This window comes from Pan paniscus, chromosome 2 (assembly GCF_029289425.2).
Source record: "Pan paniscus chromosome 2, NHGRI_mPanPan1-v2.0_pri, whole genome shotgun sequence".
NCBI lineage: Eukaryota > Metazoa > Chordata > Mammalia > Primates > Hominidae > Pan > Pan paniscus.
In genome coordinates, this window is record NC_085926.1 from 108899784 (window position 1) to 108919007 (window position 19224).

The 19224-nt window shown below is 39.3% G+C and overlaps 1 protein-coding gene across 3 annotated transcripts in view; it reads right to left on the minus strand.

Moving 5' to 3' along the window:
• The window catches only part of LOC100996032 (uncharacterized), a 426340-nt gene that overhangs the window by 253434 nt on the left and 153682 nt on the right, over nucleotides 1-19224 (minus strand). For 2 of the 3 annotated variants that reach the window (XM_055110265.2, XM_055110266.2), the window contains 2 exons: nucleotides 3090-3776; nucleotides 1002-2556 (listed from right to left, as the gene is read on the minus strand). In XM_055110265.2, coding sequence (XP_054966240.1) covers nucleotides 2182-2556; nucleotides 3090-3314 — 600 coding nt within the window. In that variant the 5' untranslated portion in view covers nucleotides 3315-3776 and the 3' untranslated portion in view covers nucleotides 1002-2181. Of the gene's footprint in view, nucleotides 1-1001; nucleotides 2557-3089; nucleotides 3777-19224 lie in introns of those variants that run through there. The other variant, XM_063602889.1, reaches the window with a different exon arrangement.

The following is a 19224-nucleotide window of genomic DNA, read 5'->3' on the forward strand; positions in this document are numbered from 1 at the left end:
GCCTCAGGAGCCGATGCGATCAACTGGAAGAAAGGGTATCAGCGATGGAAGATGAAATGAATGAAATGAAGCGAGAAGGGAAGTTTAGAGAAAAAAGAATAAAAACAAATGAGCAAAGCCTCCAAGAAATATGGGACTATGTGAAAAGACCAAATCTACGTCTGACTGGTGTACCTGAAAGTGATGCGGAGAATGGAACCAAGTTGGAAAACGCTCTGCAGGATATTATCCAGGAGAACTTCCCCAATCTAGCAAGGCAGGCCAACGTTCAGATTCAGGAAATACAGAGAACGCCACAAAGATACTCCTCGAGAAGAGCAACTCCAAGACACATAATTGTCAGATTCACCAAAGTTGAAATGAAGGAAAAAATGTTAAGGGCAGCCAGAGAGAAAGGTCGGGTTACCCTCAAAGGGAAGCCCATCAGACTAACAGCGGATCTCTCGGCAGAAACCCTACAAGCCAGAAGAGAGTGGGGGCCAATATTCAACATTCTTAAAGAAAGGTGTCCTATTTTACTCTAAGTACTATGACATTTTGCAAAATTGCTAATTCTAATTTGAAATCCTCACCAAACCATGAAATTTCTTCAAATGTGGTTGTAACCTGTTACCTCCAAAGCATCCTTGAGGATATTTGCCACCACTCTTGCAACTCATTCTATTCCCTTCCTAACTACAGCAATATAAACTTTGAAACCTGGAAATATATACTTTCTCATTTACAAATGCATCAGAGGAGATATAAACTCCCTTTCTCTTGGTTATGAGTAAGGGGTCAAGACACATGGGAGCAGAAAAGTTTCAAAACTAAGTGCTTGTGTAGATCTTTCCTTATCTGAAACCTGTATTCTTCCAACAGTACAAAGCCTTGTTCCAGGCATGAAAAGAACTAACATACTGGTCACATTTCCAGTGATTCCAGTAATTATCAGAGTCAGTGCTAAGGACAAAAGAAAATAAGTTATATTATTTCTTTCTTATGCAGATACTCTGCACATTTATTTATATTTGTATTTTTATTTATTATTCTTACATGAATTGGGAAACTGGGACAATTAGGAAATAACAACAAGTAATAAAGCTACAGGGAAACTCCTAAACTCTTCTTGAACATACTCCCTCAAAAGAAGGTGTAAGATTAATTTAAACTCTTACATCCTGGGAAAAGGATTAACCTAGCATACCAGAACAAGAGGGAAATGGAATGATCTTGAACTTTTCTTAAAGTAAAGCACTTATCTTCTTTAGGATTCTCAGAAGAACTCAGGATTCTGTGAAAATCTGACTACAGAATGACAAGGAAGAAACATTACTTTGTGTGGCTATGTTTTCAATACAGATGGCTAGAGAACACCAAAGGTACCTTTCAGAAGGGAGAGCTAGGAACCCTACTAACAAGTGACAAAAACGAAACCAAATATTGGTTAGGGATGGAGGAAGTGATAGCTGTGTAGCAGCCAGGACATCCTGAGGCTTATTCAAGTTAGAAAGTGGCAGAATTGGCAGGGCGCAGTGGCTCACGCCTATAATCCCAGCACTTTGGGAGGCCGAGGTGGGGCATCACGAGGTCAAGAGATTGAGACCATTCTGGCCAACATGGTGAAACCCCGTCTCTACTAAAAGTACAAAAATTAGCTGGGCATGGTGGCGCTTGCCTGTAATCCCAGCTACTCCGGAGGCTGAGGCAGGAGAATTGCTTGAACCCGGGAGGCAGAGGTTGCAGCGAGCCGAGATCGTGCCACTGCACTCCAGCCTGGCGACAGAGCAAGACTCCGTCTTAAAAAAAAAAAAAAGAAAGAAAAAAGAAAGTGGCAGAGTGGCAGAATTTCAACAAAATATTGAAGATGAAGAATACAAAATGAATCTGTAGTCAAAGGTAAAAGAAAATGAAAGGAGTTGGACATGAAAGGTCTCCATTTGGTCGTCGATATCAGGAAACACTACCGAAAATGATGAAATTGTATCACTTCAATCCTGAGTGAAATACACATGAATTTTGGGAACAACTTATTCCAGAGAGAATCCCACCTTCAACCTAATGGGAAGGAAGTAGGAAGTAATTCCACCACTGAGTAAAAGTTCAAAGCCTCAAAGTTTTACTTTGCGTTTACTGTGGGTTTTGGCTTGAGGATCTCAGCATAAAAGCAGCTCTCTATCTCTTTGACAGGCAAAAACTCAACTAAGAGGAACAATGACATACAGAGAGAACTATAAAACTAAACACAAAGGAAGGCTGTATCAATTTGAAGTGACTACACGTTTTGCTGAGGCTCAACTCTGGTTTTGCTGGGCCAGGTCTCAGGACCTCAGCATCACCTCCTGCCTCAGCCTGGTTGTTACCTTTTCTTCTGGGAGGCTTCTGCTTCCTAGACCTTGAGAAGGTCTGGCAGACACAGCTTAGGAAACTGCCAAAGCAGAGTGGTGGTGATGCCAAGGATGTCACTGCAGGAGAAGAGGGCCTGGGCTTCTGAGCCACCGAGAGCTTACAGGACTGGATCTGACATTCCTGATGCATCACACCAGAACCCTCTTCCTGCAGACACTGTAATCTGTCCTGTAAGTAAAAGAAAGAAATTAAAAGCCCTCAAAGACAATAACCATGTGCATAAAGAAAAAAGGACATGACTCTCTGAGCCAAGCCTTTTTTTTTTTTTTTCTTTGAGACGGAGTCTAGCTCTGTCGCCCTGGCTGGAGTGCGGTGGCGCGGTCTCGGCTCACTGCAAGCTCCGCCTCCCGGGTTCACGCCATTCTCCTGCCTCAGCCTCCCGAATAGGTGGGACTACAGGCGCCTGCCACCACGTCCAGCTAATTTTTTTTAATTTTTAGTAGAGACGGGGTTTCACCATGTTAGCCAAGATGGTCTCGATCTCCTGACCTCGTGATCCGCCCACCTTGGCCTCCCAAAGTGCTGGGATTACAGGCGTGAGCCACCGTGTGCGGCCGCCAAATCTTTTATGTTCTATCTGGGACCAATGACCCCAGTTCGTTTCTCAAGCTCCATACCCCCAATTCTTCCTACTCCAGGTGAAGAGCTGTCACTATTTTTCTTATGGAAGAGTGACAATCCCAGGATTTTGCCACCCCTACCTCATGGAGAAGGTCAGGAGTATCTTCCTGGGCACTGAGTAGAGTTGGCTTTTTGTCTACAGCCTCATCTTCTTCACTTTGTGGTGGTGTCGAAGGTGTTGGAGGAACAGGGGAGCACTGGGCCTCCATTTTCTCCTTCCTCCTTCTTTTTGTCCTTGTGGCCTTCTTATGATGCCTATACTTTTTGAGGAGTGGGTCTAGCTTTCTCCTCTGGACTGGAAGCATGGCGGGATCATGTGAAACCTCAGCCACATGACTCTCTGGTGTCCCCTCCAATGGCTCTTTTGATGATTTCACACTTCTTTTCAGAGGGTCTTTTTCCCATAGATGAAATCTCTCTTCTGTATCCTGAGCATCTGCTGATGTGCTCAAGTCATCGAGAACATGTCTTGGGATAGAGATTGGAGATTCCCTATCTCTTTCATTGATGAATTTTTTTTTTGACCCACTATGGTGACCCCAGCCAGCTTTGCAGGAACAAGGAGCTCACAACACAAGGGCCAAGAGTCAAATGCTGAAGAAAGTACTTAGTACAGTGAATCTTTCAAGTGATGTATCCTTAGCTATCATAGATACAAAAGATGTACTGATCTCAGATTTCTCCTCTGGATTTACTAAAGGAGTTCAATTACCTCCAGAAAGAGAGTCCTCAGGTTGTTCTTCTTGGCCTAAGAGATTTCACATTTCCTAAAAAGAGAGAGAAAGTCATTGAAGTACTTGCTCCATGGACAATGGAGTTCCTTCTAGTCACACATAACCACAGTTCACAAAAACTCTACCAAACATCATAAATTCCTAGGTAGTAATTATATTTAACAACTTACCAGAATGTGTATCAGAATTATCCAGGGTGTTTGTGAAAATACTCATTTATAAGCTGTACCCTAGACCTACTTAGAATCTCGAAAGCTGGATATAAGGAATTTGCATTTTTTTCCTACTAATTCAGTTGATTTTTATGCATCCTAAAATTTGAAAACTACGGCTTTAGAGGAACACTGAATCCAGTATTTTACAGGGCTATGAAGATGACTGTTAAAAAAATAAAATCTCACTTTCCCCTACAGATATTTCCCTAATGATGTCAGTCCATAATGATATTTCTCCTCTGAAATCTTTTAATCATTATCACTTAATTTGGTATGTTATCCTTTATTACATTCTATTTTAATTTAAGTTTGAAACCTTGTATGTATATCTTCTAACCAGATTATAAGTTTCTCAAAGGCAGGGATGCTCTTAGACTTAGTGTTCCACTCTGATTTGCCAGTATTAGGAGCTTAGTAAATTGAATGAATATAAATATTAATAGGTTTATGTCCCAGTATAAAATGACTGATGTGAGATGAGACTGCTCTGTAAGAAGAGTTCTAGAGTAACAATGTAAAGAGGACATGAGCCCTGGGAACAATCTAGTCCAACTCCCAAATTTTACAAATGGGGGAGATGAGGCTCAAGTAAGACAGCGACTTGCCTAAAGATGAGGTTGGCAAACTTTTTCTGTAAAGGGCCAGGGAGTAAATACTGGAGGCTCTGTGGGCCATATGGTACTATCAGAAGTATTCATCTCAGTATTGTAGCAAGAAAGCATTCGTAAACAATGAGTAAACAAACAGTCATAGCTATGCTCCAATAAAACTTTATTTTCCCAAACAGATGGTGGTCAAGATTTGGCCTGCAGGCTATAGTTTGACAACCTCTGGCTTAAAGTCCTACAACTAGTTAGCCACAAAACTGAGATTAGAAGTCAAGTCACCTAACTCCCAGCAAGTTCTCTTTCTACAGAAGAGCAGAAGACTAGAATGAGAAAGAATTTTTTTCAGTGAAAAGAAGGGCTGTCAAAGAAGAGGTCAAAATATGCCTGGGCAAATAATACTTCTATGCTCTCTGATGACCCTTAGTCATTTACACAACTAGTTAGCTAAATTCTGAAACTGGACAATTTTCAAACAAATTCATAGATTGGCCTTCAAAAGGGTGAGGGAGGGGAGTTAGGCTCCACATTTTCTATCACACTTGCCTAGAAAACCATGCTATTTAGTCTCTTTTTAAGCAATAGAAAAGCCTACAGATAGATAATGGAAAATACTTTATTTGCTTATCTTTCGAAATTACTGTGACCTGTGAATATGGTTCCACATTGCAGAGTCCAGGGATCAAAGTTTCAAGTAACTATCAGAGAAACATGGAAACTGAGATATGATTCCTAGGTTATCGAAAGCTAAAACTTTACTTCCTAAACCAAGATGCTCTTTAATAACAAAAGTAGTAAGAGTATTAAAGATTAAGTTCCCCAAAGTCTTGAGAGTATTTTTAAATTTGGGAATTTCTGAGAACTTTGAAGTCCATCTTGAACTTTCTGTTCTATTTTTACTCCACCTCTAACGTGTTCCTCACCTCATGTCATTATTTTGCCTTCACATAGTAGATGCTGAACAAATATTTGTTGACTTATAAATTGAAGGATTAGTGAAAGAATGAATAAAACAAATGCTTTGAGAAAGTTCCTTGGCTCGTGGCTATAGAGAATAAAGAAGGACTGGCAATTTCTGCCAGAGGATATTCAATGCTTTTTTGTTACCCTTCGGCGAAGCTAACAGTGCCTTCACATTGCGAATGTCAATGAAAGTTTCATGAATGAATTAATACATTTGATGTAGGCCACTTAAATTATAATTACCTGTCACAAAAGATGGTATCAAAAGAATTTATCTACTAATATATTAACATGAAATTCTTTATATTAGTAATTGGGTTTCGTTTAATACTGCTGGGAAAGTTTGGTAAAATCTCTGAGAGGGAAAAAGCCCCATGTAGTATGACAGAATGCTGGCCCACCTTCTATCTGTTCCCTCTATCAAGAGCAACTATAGAGGCAACAACTATAAGAGCATCAACCACAGAAGCCCCCAAACAGGTGGAGATAGGACTAAAAAAGGAGTAAACATGACAAATTCAAGCTTCAAAAAGTCAACCTTGCTTCTCCATCACCTTAGAAATGGCCCTGAGTTAGGCCCGCATCATGCTTCAAGTGTACTTTTACAAGGTTCTACTCTGAGTCTGGCCTCTGTTATCTGGAATCCACCCTCCATAAAAGAGCTAGAATGTATCTTTCTAAAAGAAATCTGATCATGTGACTCCTCTGACTAAAGCTCTGCTCCCTACAGGTCCTTGATGATCTGATTCCATGCCATCTGTCCAACTTCAACTCCAACACTCACCCTCAGGTATCGTATGCTGCTGCAGAAACAGACTGCTTGCCATTTCCTGAGAGCACCATACTTCTTTAAACATTCGTCGTTTTACCTGCCATGCCCCTGCCCCTCTTCACTACCTGGCCTACCTATATTACAATTTCTAAGAAAATTAGCTGACTTCCTCAGGCAGAAAAAAATTGATTTATATTCTTGCATAACATTCTGTCCCTAAAAATACCATTCGACTGAATTATAATAAGCTGTTTAACTATCTATCACCTTCATAAGGCCTGGAGTTCCCTGAGAGCAGGAACTCTCTAATTACTTTATCCCTAGCATCTCCATGGTGCTTGGCACCAGGAGGGCATTCAGTCAATGTCTGTGGATTTCAAAATGCAAGTTTTTATAGACTGCCTCCCAGAACCTGGGCTCTAGGGGCCAATTCTCCCCTCTATCTGGGCCTCTTTCTGAGGAGGACAAAGCTGAACAGGTCTGGCTAGGTACTCAGAAAAGAGCTGCTCAGGTAGTGGTTAACACCACTCAGTCCAATTCTATTCTAGAAGCATTCTTCCACCCACATTCTTATTAGAATCATATGAATAAGGAATGCTACCTAAGGAGGTCCTTTGGTCATTCAGACCCCTGGCTCCCCTGCAGGTTCACTTCCTTCCTGCCTTACCAGATTTCTCTATATTCCTGGTAGACCCTCAGCATGCCGTGGCCATCCCTACCTCCCTATGCTGGTCCATGTGGAGCCTCCCTGAAATCTCAATGATCCCTGCGTTTTCAGTTTTTAACCCAGAATCAGCTGTCTCATCCCCAGAGAACACACACCCAGCATCTTCTGTTTGGTGTCCCTATCCTGAGGAACCTCTTCCCCTAGGACTAGATGTGCTGACATGCAAGGATGCTATTCAAACCACATGGATCTTTTACATAACAAGATGCAAAAGAGGTTTGTACCACATGAATCTCACTGAGTCTGGAACACATAATTTCCCTGGATTTCACACATTAGAAATAATTGGGTGTATAAAACATATGAATTCACATCACAATCTGAGTCCATTTGTCTCCCCAAACCTGTTTCACTTCAACTTTCTTTGTGAATAATTTTTTCCCCATTTTCACCTATTACCCTAGGCAAAGCTGAGAGGTTCACAGCCCTTAGATGAATTTGCTGCCTAAGCAGATTCAAAGCCAACTTAGAAGTCTTAAACAACAAATTTTTGGCCACTAAAGTTTTAAATGGTCCTGAAGTAGAGACTAGAGAAAAAATTCACTAATCATTATTGACAGTGAAGTGACTTTCCTTCTTTAATGGGAAAGAAATGATTGGCATGAACCAACTTTGTTTCTCAGTGACTCGCTAGAGAATTAAATAACTGAAGCATCAAACAACAATTTTCTTTGAAGATGACCTTTTTCATATTAAATGAAAAGCTGAAGAGCTAGTCTCAAAGATAAAGTAAATGAATAATCTGTGAGGGCAACTATTCATTCCTGAGTAGACAGTTAAAAAAGAGAGAGATACTAAAATATAATAGTAAACATCACAGACTGCTGCATTACAAATTAAGTGCATCTTCCATTTTCAGGGTAACACTGAGAGTCTACCATGAATCAGACACTAGAATAGGAGCTCTTCAAGATGGTTATCAAAAAACTTACACTCATCAACATAATTTAAATAGTTGTTTTCTAACGTAGCAGACATCAGGGTCACATGGAGGGCTTTTAAAATACATCATTGGGCTCCATCCCTAGTGTTTCTGATTCTGTAGGTCTTGATCCAAGAGAATTTGCATTTCTTTTTGTTTGTTTGTTTTGTTTTTTTCTTTTACTTTAAGTTCTGGGATACATGTGTAGAACGTGCAAGTTTGTTATATAAGTATACATGTACCATGGTGATTTGCTGCACCTACAGACCCATCATCTAGGTTTTAAGCCCCGCATGCATTAGGTATTTGCCCTAATGCTCTCCTACACCTTGTCCTCCAACCTCCAACAGGCCCCAGTGTGTGATGTTCCCCTCCCTGTGTCCATGTGTTTTCATTGTTCAACTCCCACGTATGAGTGAGAACATGTGGTGTTTGGTTTTCTGTTCTTGTGTTAGTTTGCTGAGAATGATGACTTCCAGCTTCATCCATGTCCCTGCAAAGGACATGATCGCATTCTTTTCTATGGCTGCATAGTATTCCATGGTTTATATATGCCACATTTTCTTTATCCAGTCTACCACTGATGGGCATTTGGGATGGTTCAAAGTCTTTGTTATTGTAAATAGTGCTGCAATAAACATACGTGTACGTGTGTCTTTATAGTAGAATGATTTATAATCCTTTGGGTATATACCTAGTAATGGGAGTGCTGGGTCAAATGGTATTTCTGCTTCTAGGTCCTTGAGGAATTGCCACACTGTCTTCCACAATGGTTGAACTAATTTACACTCCCACCAACAGTGTAAAGTGTTCCTATTTCTCCACAGCCTTGCCATCATCTATTGTTTCCTGACTTTTAATAATCATCATTCTGACTGGCATGAGATGGTATCTCATTGTGGTTTTGATTTGCATTTCTCTAATGACCAGTGATGATGAGCCATATGCAGAAAACAGAAACTGGACCCCTTCCTTACTCCTTATACAAAAATTAACTCAAGATGGATTGAAGACTTAAATGTAAAACCCAAAACCATAGAAACCCTGGAAGAAAACCTAGGCAATACCATTCAGGACATAGGCATGGTCAAAGACTTCATGACTAAAACACCAAAAGCAATTGCAACAATAACCAACATTGACAAATGAGATCTAATTAAACTAAAGAGCTTCTGCACAGCAAAAGAAACTATCATCAGAGTGAAATGGCAACCTACAGAATGGGAGAAATTTTTTGCAATCTACCCATCTGATAAAGGTCTAATATCTAGAATCTACAAGGAACTTAAACAAATTTACAAGAAAAAACAAACAACCCCATCAAAAAGTGGGTGAAGGATATGAACAGACACTTCTCAAAAGAAGACATGTAGGCAGCCAACAAAAATCTGAGAATTTGAATTTCTAACAAGTTCCTGGGTAATGCTACTGGTCTGCAGACTGCACTCTGAGAACAGCTGCAAGATGAGGCACACTGACACAAAATAATTTAAAAAACAGGAATTTCTAACCACTTACAATGTCCAAATGTGAGATGCATAGATTCTGAAATGATTATCTGGGGAATTCTAAACTCCAGCCATGCTGTCCACCATCTTGGGGCTTTTCAGAGAATATAGCCAAAGGCAATATGCCTGAAATGTGGGTACTTTTGACATTGGATTTGCCAACAGGTCTTTTCTCCATGAGGACTTCAGCATCCAACACCTCCCCTCCCAGGTTCAACCTCAGACTAGTTACAAAGCTCCAAAATGCGAATGTCAATGAAGTTGTCTAACTATTTAAAGGCTAGGAATGCACGTATAAAGCAGTCACAAAATAGTTTTACTTTTCTAAATAAAATAATTGAGTATCATCCTTTTGTTAAGTACCTGCTTTTACTAAAATTTCATGATCTCATTTTAAAACTTTACCCCTCTGGGCTGAAAATCAATGCAGAAGATGAGATGCTATAACCTTTGATTTAGCCTAATAAAACAGTAACAAATAACATATTGAGTGGGTGGTTAAATCTGATAATATTTTGTGCTGAATTTTCTGTAGTAATTCAATTAAAAATCCTATTGGCCAGCCACCAGAAAGTATACAGATCACCAAAGTTTTATAGCATTCCATATTTATTCTTAAAATAACCTATATTAATTTGGTGCCTTTACTTACTAACTTAAATACCTCAAGTAGAGTTTCTTCCAAATATAATTTAGAATAACCATTTATATTTGTGCTGTTTAAAAATCTCTGTTGGCTCATGCCACTGCAGTCCTTAAAATTCCCATTAAAGAGAGAAAAAAACTAATTAGAAAGAGAATATATTACAAAAGCTGTATTAATATGACCCCCACAATATTTCTTAAAGGTTCTGAAGAACCAATTTACTCTGGCTCCTCTATGCTTTCCTTCAATTAGTAGGGCCCCCAGAAGAGAAAAACTGCCACTCAAAGAAAGCTGAAGCCATTCAGAATCACTGAATTGTTTGGTTGCATTTAATCCTGCCAGGGTACCTAGCCAAGGAGTCAATGATCCTAGGCTCTCTTCATGCCTTTTCCAATGACAGCCTTGAAGCATTCCAGAAAACTTTAGTACTTCCTTTTTTAACCAAAAATTGCACATAACTCTCCCAAATTCTTAGTCTATAATTTCTCATAAAACTCTTTGAGATCCTCTTGTGAAGACAAATGGCAAGGATTATTGGACTTTAAATTGTGATCCTTCAATGTTATATGCACTAGATCATAACTCTATGGCTTTAGTTCCCTCATAAAACTAAACCACAGAGTCATTCTTTTCATTTCAAGCTTAACAGCACACAGGCCCACGGGTGAAGCAATATAAACACTCTGGAGTAATTTCTCAAAACCAAATCTCTTCTCAAAAACAGACTAGCAACTCAGTGGTGTGTAATCTCTCCTCTGAACCTGTGAAGTTTGTAGTTCTCAGGCCACCCAAGTAGAATAATGAGAATAATGTTCATGTGTTAACATGGGACAGGCCTAAGAATTGTCTATAATTACAGAACTGGGGGTTAGAACCAGTTCTACCATTCTATTGCCCCAGATAAGTCACCAAGTCAGGTGATTGCTTTTGGGGGAGAAAAGTGAAGTCTCAGGTTTACAGATTTTTATTTTTTACCTTAGTTCACAGAATTTGTTTAATCGAAATCACTGGTTTATGACACGCTCTGGCCATTGGTCCATGCATGGCCCTCTTTTTAAATTTATTACTTTAAATTGGCATTTTTAACACACATACTCTAAGGTATATAGCTGAGAAAAAATTTTGCAAAATATGCACTGAAGTATTCATATAAATGTTCATAGTGGTACTATTACAATAGCAAAAACCTGGAAAAAATCAGATGTCCATTGTCAGGATACTGTAGTAGACTTTCACAGGGGAATAGTAAACAAGAGTCAAATGAATAAACTACAGCTATTCACAACAATATGGAGTTATTTAATGTTTCTGAGTCTCTGTTTTGACCTCCTAAATGAAGACAATATCATTTACCTTATTATTTTCTGAAAATAAAGCAGATACTGTATGCAAAAACCCTTAGAAAATTATAACTAGTGAATGTTACTATAACTAGTTAATGTCACTTATTTTCCTCCATATTCCCGATCACTTCTCAGGTTGTACAAGAATAATCTGGAAACATCACACTAAAGAAGAGGAAAGCAGTATAATCTGGAGGACTCAAATTTAGAGTCACACCAAAGGGATCCAAATCCCTGATTCAGCAATTATTTTCTGTGTGAACTCAGGTAAATTAACCTCTCCAAACCTCAGCTTTCCCTCATGTGAAGTAGGAATAAAATTAGTAACTATTTAATTGGACTTAAATGAAGTAACCCCAGTTCTTATTAGCACACTGCCTGATACACCATAATAAGTGCTCACATCAGTGATAGGGTTATATTAACAGGGATCCCTTTTACATTTGTCAAGTGAACAGAGTTGCTTTCCCCTGCCCTTACCTTCCCCTCAGTCTCAACACAATACACACACACACACACACACACACACACTCTCACTCATGCACAAATATATTTGCTTTGCTTTTTCTTTTCTTGCTCTTCAACTCCTCATATCTATAATATAATTGAGAGCAGTAAATAAGCACAATAATTAGACTCAGGGTTTCTGCCTTGGACATCAGGCAATAAATAGGCACAATTCAGTCTAATTAAAGCACCCTTAAATGTAAAGTTACCCTAAGAACTTTTCTCAGAATTTCAATTGAAAGTGAGGTTCATTTGCATCTTATTACTTAAAAGAACTGCAAATAGGGAAAGGCAACAATTTCCACAATCCACATAGAGTAATGAAAAGTATGGGAGTAATTCTTTAAATGTAAACCTAATTGAAACAAAAATGATTAAATGATTGTATTTAAAACAAACATTTAGAAGGACATGCTTCACATTTGTTGAATTTGGTAAACCAGACACCTGCCTGGTCAGGTCACAAGGGAAGAAACTGGGACCTGAAACTAGACCTACCCATCAGAGAGGATGGCTCAGTTGCAGGTGTTGGGAGAATGTCCAGTCTGGCAAGCAGAACAAAGTATCTGAAGAATATGGCAGAACACAAGGATTGATAATGCAGCCAGGAAATTGGTATCAGGAGGCAAACATGAAAGAGCAGAAGTTCACTCAATACGAAAGCACGGCTTGGTGCCAAGAAGCAGCTAAACGTGTCCCAAATTCAGGCAGGCAGCATCAGAGAGCCTTATCTACAATAGTAGAGCCACAGTCAGACTGTGGAACAGGAGCTGGACCCCAGTGGCTAAGAGAGTGAAAGAATGGCAAACGTAAGGTTGGGTCTTAGGTGTTCTTAGAGGACCTGGGCAGACCTGGCAAACTTTTAAAACAGGAACTCAATTCTGGGTAATGGGAGAAGAATGCGGGTATGAGAACTGCAGCATAAGGTAGATACTGAATCCAAGGAACGAGAGACATACATGACTCTAGAAATTACAGCAAAAGCCAAAGGCAGACCAGAAGCCAAACTAACTTGATGCTAAGGAAGAAAAGTGTTGAATTGGAACTCCTTAAATGCCTCCTCTCCCAGGTAAAGCCTGGCCACAGGGAGCTTAGAAGGCTGAGTGAACAGGCTGAAGTCATGGTGAGCAGAGAGGTCTGCGGAGACTGGAAACTAGGAAGGACTTGACAATAACAAGATCAGGAAAACCAGGCCCTTAGTTCCAATTTTGTAATCAATATAATTACCCTGAAACTTTCTAAGCAACAAGTAGCAGCACTCTTATTTAAATCAAATCTCAGTACAACGGTTGCACGTATAATTAAGAAAATCCATGTATGTTTGTTTTAATGAATTTGACCTATAGTAACAAGATAGGTTATTTTTGCTGCTCAGTCCACTGTCCACAGAAGATGAAAAATAAAAGTAACCCTTTTCCTATTTTTCTCTCCTTTTCATTAGTGTGTAAATTTAACCTATGAAAATGAATTGCCTTTCTGAATTTCTTCTCATCTCTGAAATACAAAGATGTCTCTCTCTAAAAAAACAGTAAATACATTTTTTAAGTTTTTGTCATTCTTCTGAGAGCAACATCTTCTAACAGGGCCCTAAAGCATTGAAACCTAATAATAAAAATGTAATATAAAAGTTATTAATGTATTTAGCACACCACTATGTGTTACTACCTGCCACAAAGTGACACTCACACACAAAATGTCTGTCATACCCATGGCCCAATTCACTTTGGAGAAGAATCACCAAATAGCCATCCTTGGAAGTCAAGGATCTCCTCTTTTGGTATGAACACTCATAAGATGAAGACAGAGTAGTTTCATAAGCCAAACATGCCCATTTCTGTTGTGACAGCCTACCCCTAAAATGTAACAGCCAGACCACTGGCAGGCTAGACCCCTAGACTATACAGAAGCAACAAGAATCAGCAACTGGCAAGTGTCTTCATAGCCAATGTTGGCATGTCCTAATGAGCAAGTGATATTTAGCTGAATAAGTATTCATGAGCAACTGCTTCTGGAATGCTCCAAAGCCTGATAATTAACAGCTGTGTGCTGCAATTAATTTTTATTTATGCTTTAGATATCCAGGCAAGATATTATTTCTTGTGTATGATGGATTCATACTTCATGTCGAGTCTCAAAGCAGCAATAAGATAGAAACACCAATGTTGTTTTTGTTTTTATTTTCTTCTCAATTCAAATGCTCTGCTATTTGTAACTCAAACCACCACACTGCCTTGCATTCAGTAAGAAAATTCCAAAGCCCATGCAAAGACCATGAGGGAAAAGCTGGCAATGGCATCCAAGGCTTTCCCCAGGTATTCAGAAACCCTTGGAGGGTGTCCAAAGCAATGACCTAAATTAAGATGATGACACTGAAGTCTCGGCAGTCTCAATTCACCTCAGGGGCCCCTGTGGTCATGTTATTTCATTCAACAAATGTTAATTGAATGTCCACTATATGCATGCTACTGTTCAAAAGTTTGCAAAATTCAGGGGTTGCTTTTCCAGGTCCTTTCTAGCTTTATGATTTTATAGTTAAGAAAATACACAGACCAATACCTCAAGAAGTTTACAATTCTGAAGGTGACATCAGATTATACAAAGAAAATAACAATAACATATGACAGGATGAATAAGTGCCATAATTGGCAATACAAGAGGCAAGTGTTGTAAGACAGCAGAGAGGAGAGTGCTTTGAATATCAAGTTGAGGAGCTCTATGGCCGTGGTTCTCAAACTCTAGTACACAGCTGGGTTTGTTAAACAAATCACTGGGCCATACCAGCAGAATTTCTTTTTTTTTTTTTTTTTGAAATGGAGTCTCACTCTGTCCCCCAGGCTGGAGTGCAGTGGCCCGATCTCGGCTCACTACAACCTCCACCTCCCTGGTTGAAGTGATTCTCCTGCCTCAGCCTCCCAAGTAGCTGGGACTACAGGCATGTGCCACCATGCCTGGCTAATTTTTTTGTATTTTTAGTGGAAACAGTGTTTCACTGTATTAGCTAGGATGGTCTCAATCTCATGACGTCGTGATCCGCCCGCCTCGGCCTCCCAAAGTGCTGGCATTACAGGTGTGCAGTAGGTCTGGGGCAGGACCCCAAAATTTACATTTCTCACAACTTTCCAGGTAATGCTCATGGGGCTGCTTCAAGAACATCTTGAGATCCAGTGCTCCATAAGAAGCCATCAAAGTTTACTTACTGCAGAAGGGGAAAATAAAGCAATATGATGAAACAGTGTTTTGAGAAAGTTAATCTAGAGACAGTGGATAGGATCTGTTAGAAGGAGGGTGACAGATTTACAGCCAGCTCCAGGGAGGGAAATGATCCAGGACAGAAGGCTGAGATTTCAAAGAACTGGCTTGACTAGCACAAAGTTGCTATTTGGAGACTTTAGTTCAAAAGGATTCCTAATGCCAGGAACAGACCTCGAATAAGGATAATTTGGCCCTCCTGTTTCCAAATCTCTCCAGAGATGATAGAGAATCTCTTGAAAACCACGTACAGCCTTAACATGGAGCTGTCCATATTATCCAGATAGAAGAGGTTCAGAACCCTCTATTCATATTTTTATCAAGTTTCTCCCTGCATTATAAACTCCTACCATTTGAGGCACTACTTTAGGTAAAGGTGCTGACTCCCTCGGGCCTGTTAAAGTTGGTATATATTAGCCTGCACCTCAAAGTCTTGCTCCTTCTGTCACCACCAGGGAACAAAAGTGGTATTTCTCTTGAAACTCCAGCTTTAGGAACTCAGTTCTCCATAATGTTCTTTTACATAATAAGTCATTTGGATCCTCACATACTCCAGCCAGTAATTGAAGACATAAGAATCTCCACAGCTTTACTGCAAGAAGGGGAGTCTTTGAACACATGTTATACGCATGTCAGCAAATTGAAGGTATGTGGTGGTTACCAAGTTGTCTTTTCTCACTTCCCCTCAAAAGAATAATACATATTAAATAATAATAACAATAAATAATAATAATAATAAAGGTGGCTTGCTTTATTATTTCAGGTCAGCCAGCTAGGCCTCTTAGCACCATGTCACACCATCCACCTCTTATCTCAGCCTCCTCAAGCCAAATATCCCAACAGCTTTTCTCAGCTACTTGACATACATCTGCCCTTCCCCTCACCCCAAACCCAAAGGCCATTCCTGACCTCTGTCATGAGTTTACAGAGTTTCACTCAATAATAGGGGAGTCTATCTGAAGTCACATTAAGCTTCTTGTTCCCAAGACCCGGCCCCTCTTTGCTTTGTTCACCTGTTCTGGTCATTCATGGTGTATGCCAAAGTCCCTGTCTCCATTTCTTGCAGATGTGGGGCCTGCTGACACAGACATTTATCACTTTGTCAGCCTGGGCCTTGTCCCAACCCTTTCTCAAACATTCTAGAGTAAATTTACAGCCATCTGTAATCCATCCCTTTCAATTAAAAAATGGGGAGGGGAGAACAAGCTAGAGAGCTTTATCAATGTTCTTTACTATGTATTGTCCAAAGTATGAAGCCTCCACACTTCAGTAATGATGTGCAGGAGATTCCAGCCAGATTCCTCAGCCCTCCTTTACCTGCCCCTCCCCTATTTGCTCATATTTTGGCAGGGTCTACTCCGTTCCATTTTGACCAGGTTTGTCCTTCAGGTTTTCTCTGTCCATCCAGGTACTGACACCCCAGGGAGAAGGGAAAAGAGCTTTGTTATGTATCCTAGTCAGCTGGCTGAAGGGCTTGCTTCCATCTTGTTCTGTTGGCATTTAGTAAGTATCAGGCCGTAGGCTAGTTGCTGAGGATACAAAGATGAATTACAAACAAACAAACAAGCAAAGAAACATGGTTCCTAGTGTCATGGAGCTTTCAGTCTAGTGGGCATGTACCAATGCCCTGACTTCTTAAATTTATGTAAAAGACCAGAAATATTAATGTGGAAGTGATAATCCTATTTGGAAACAGGCCAGAGATTTTAAAATATTAAATGTGTATCTCATTGTGTAAGAAGTCTCCTTAAAAATTACTTTAAAAAAACGGAAAGGATTTACACCTTTTTCAGTCTGTTTGACGGCCCAGACAGAAAGGCGGTTCTAAAGATTTTGTCACAGTGTAATGCAATCTCCCTTGATTGTTGCCCCAGGTGCCTTTCCCTCAGTGAAATCTATCATTAAAAGAAACTCCTACATGTCAGATGAAATGAAATGGGGGGAAGAATAAGAGAAGGTCTTTTTCCCACCTTCCGGAGTTGGCACTAGTGAAAAATGTATTCATGAAATTGTGTTTCTAATACAAACACCAACTTTTCACCTAGCAGCAAAGCTCTTTCACTTTCTTGCTACCTTTTTTATGATTATAAAAATAATACATGCACATTGTAGAAAATTTATAAAATATAGGGAAGTATAAAGAGAAGAAAACCTGTAAGCTCATTAACCAGTGATAATCACTTCTAATATTTTGATTTACTTCCTTCCAGTGTTCTTCGTTTTTCTATGTAAATAAGTATTCACAAACATACAAATATTTTACATACCTGTTATCATGCCACATATGTATAGATTTGTATCCTGCTTTTTTCTCTCATCATTAAATATACAACACATGTTTGTACAATTAAATATTATTTTAAAACATTAGCAAGGCTATCTTCATACTTATGACTTTATTTCTCCCATTAATCTAAGTCCAAATCTTCTATAAGAAAGACAGAGCTACTTCTCATTTACGTTAAACTTTACCTTGAGAACACATCAACGGAAAAGTAAAAAGAGGAAAATACTGTTAATAAAAATATCTGAAATCAATTAAGAAATAGGACATTTCTGCACACTTCACTTTCCTTCCTGAAGAAAATTCCAGAAAAGTCACGAGAGGTGAGGGTGGTGTCCAATTCTCTCTTCAGATCTAACAGGTAGGTCTTTACGATTTTATAGTAAAGTCCAGGGTCCTGACTATAGACCCTCTTCCTAGAAGCATATACGGCTTTTTTTTTTTTAAGTTTGGAATTTCAGTTCAAAGACTTGGTTGCACAAATATAGCACAAAGTAACCTGATTGGACAACAATCTATCTTTTAAAAACAAATTGAGATTTTTAAAATCTGGCTGGAATCTCCTCCACATCGTTACTGAAATGTAGAGGCTTCATACTTTGGACAATACAAATTCAGAAACTTTTTAACATAAAGTTTATAGGGAACAAACTAGTATTTAAATTATATCTTAGATTTAATAACTATTGATTATTTTGAATACAATTTTAATGTTGACTTGATGATAAAAGTAGCACATAATCATTCAAGCCACTTTGTTTTATGTCTTATTCTCTGAACAACCCTATGAGGTCTGCATGTAGGCAGAGAAATATTGCTATCCCAGTTTCAGAGACAAGGTCTTTAAGATTCTGGAAATGTTAAATGACTGGTCCGAGCTCACACAGTAAGCCAAAGAACCGGGGTCAGAAACTTTTAATGTAAGCACATCATTCTTTTCAAATAATTTATTTTAAGCATCTTTAAGAGAACTATGGTTTGCCTATATTCTGTCTTGTTCAGAAATGTATGGCATTCTGTCCAATTCTGTCACAAAACGTATTTTAAGTGGAAAATTGACAGTCTCGAGTTGGCTCCAGAGGAGGGTGATCAAGACTGTGAGAACCATGGAAACCATGTTCTATCACCAATAATGGATGAAGGAATTTGGTATATTTAGCCTGGAAAGAGAAGATCAAGAGGAGATAAGAGAGTTCTTTTAATGTCTGAACGGCTGTCAAATGGACAGACAAGCCGACTCGTTCGTTCCAAATTGCTCCAAATATCAGGCAAGAACAATGAATAGAACTTCAAAAGAAACAGGTTCCTGCACAATAAGAGATTTGTCTTTTGAACCAATGGAACTGTTCAAATGTGGAGAAAACTACTCTCTGTAAGAGAGTGAATGCCTCCGCCCTGGACACATTTAAGGAAAAGCTGGCAGGGACGCTGTGGGATGACTTTTTTGGTTCCTTATATCTTCCATTTATTTTTCCTTTGTTTTTCTTGGCTCATGAATGCAATATACAGTACACAGTATATGACAGAAGAGATGCTGCTATGAGTCAGGTGCTTCCAAACTGTTTCCCAGAGGAAAAAAATCACCTGGGGTAGTTGAACGAGGAGCCTGGGAAAGTTGGGTTTAACAAGTGCCTCAGGTGAATTTTATCATCATGGAAGTTTAAGAATATTTTTCAAAACATCATTTCATTTAATCCTTACAACAATCCTGCAGGGCAGATGAGAAAATTGAGGTTCAGA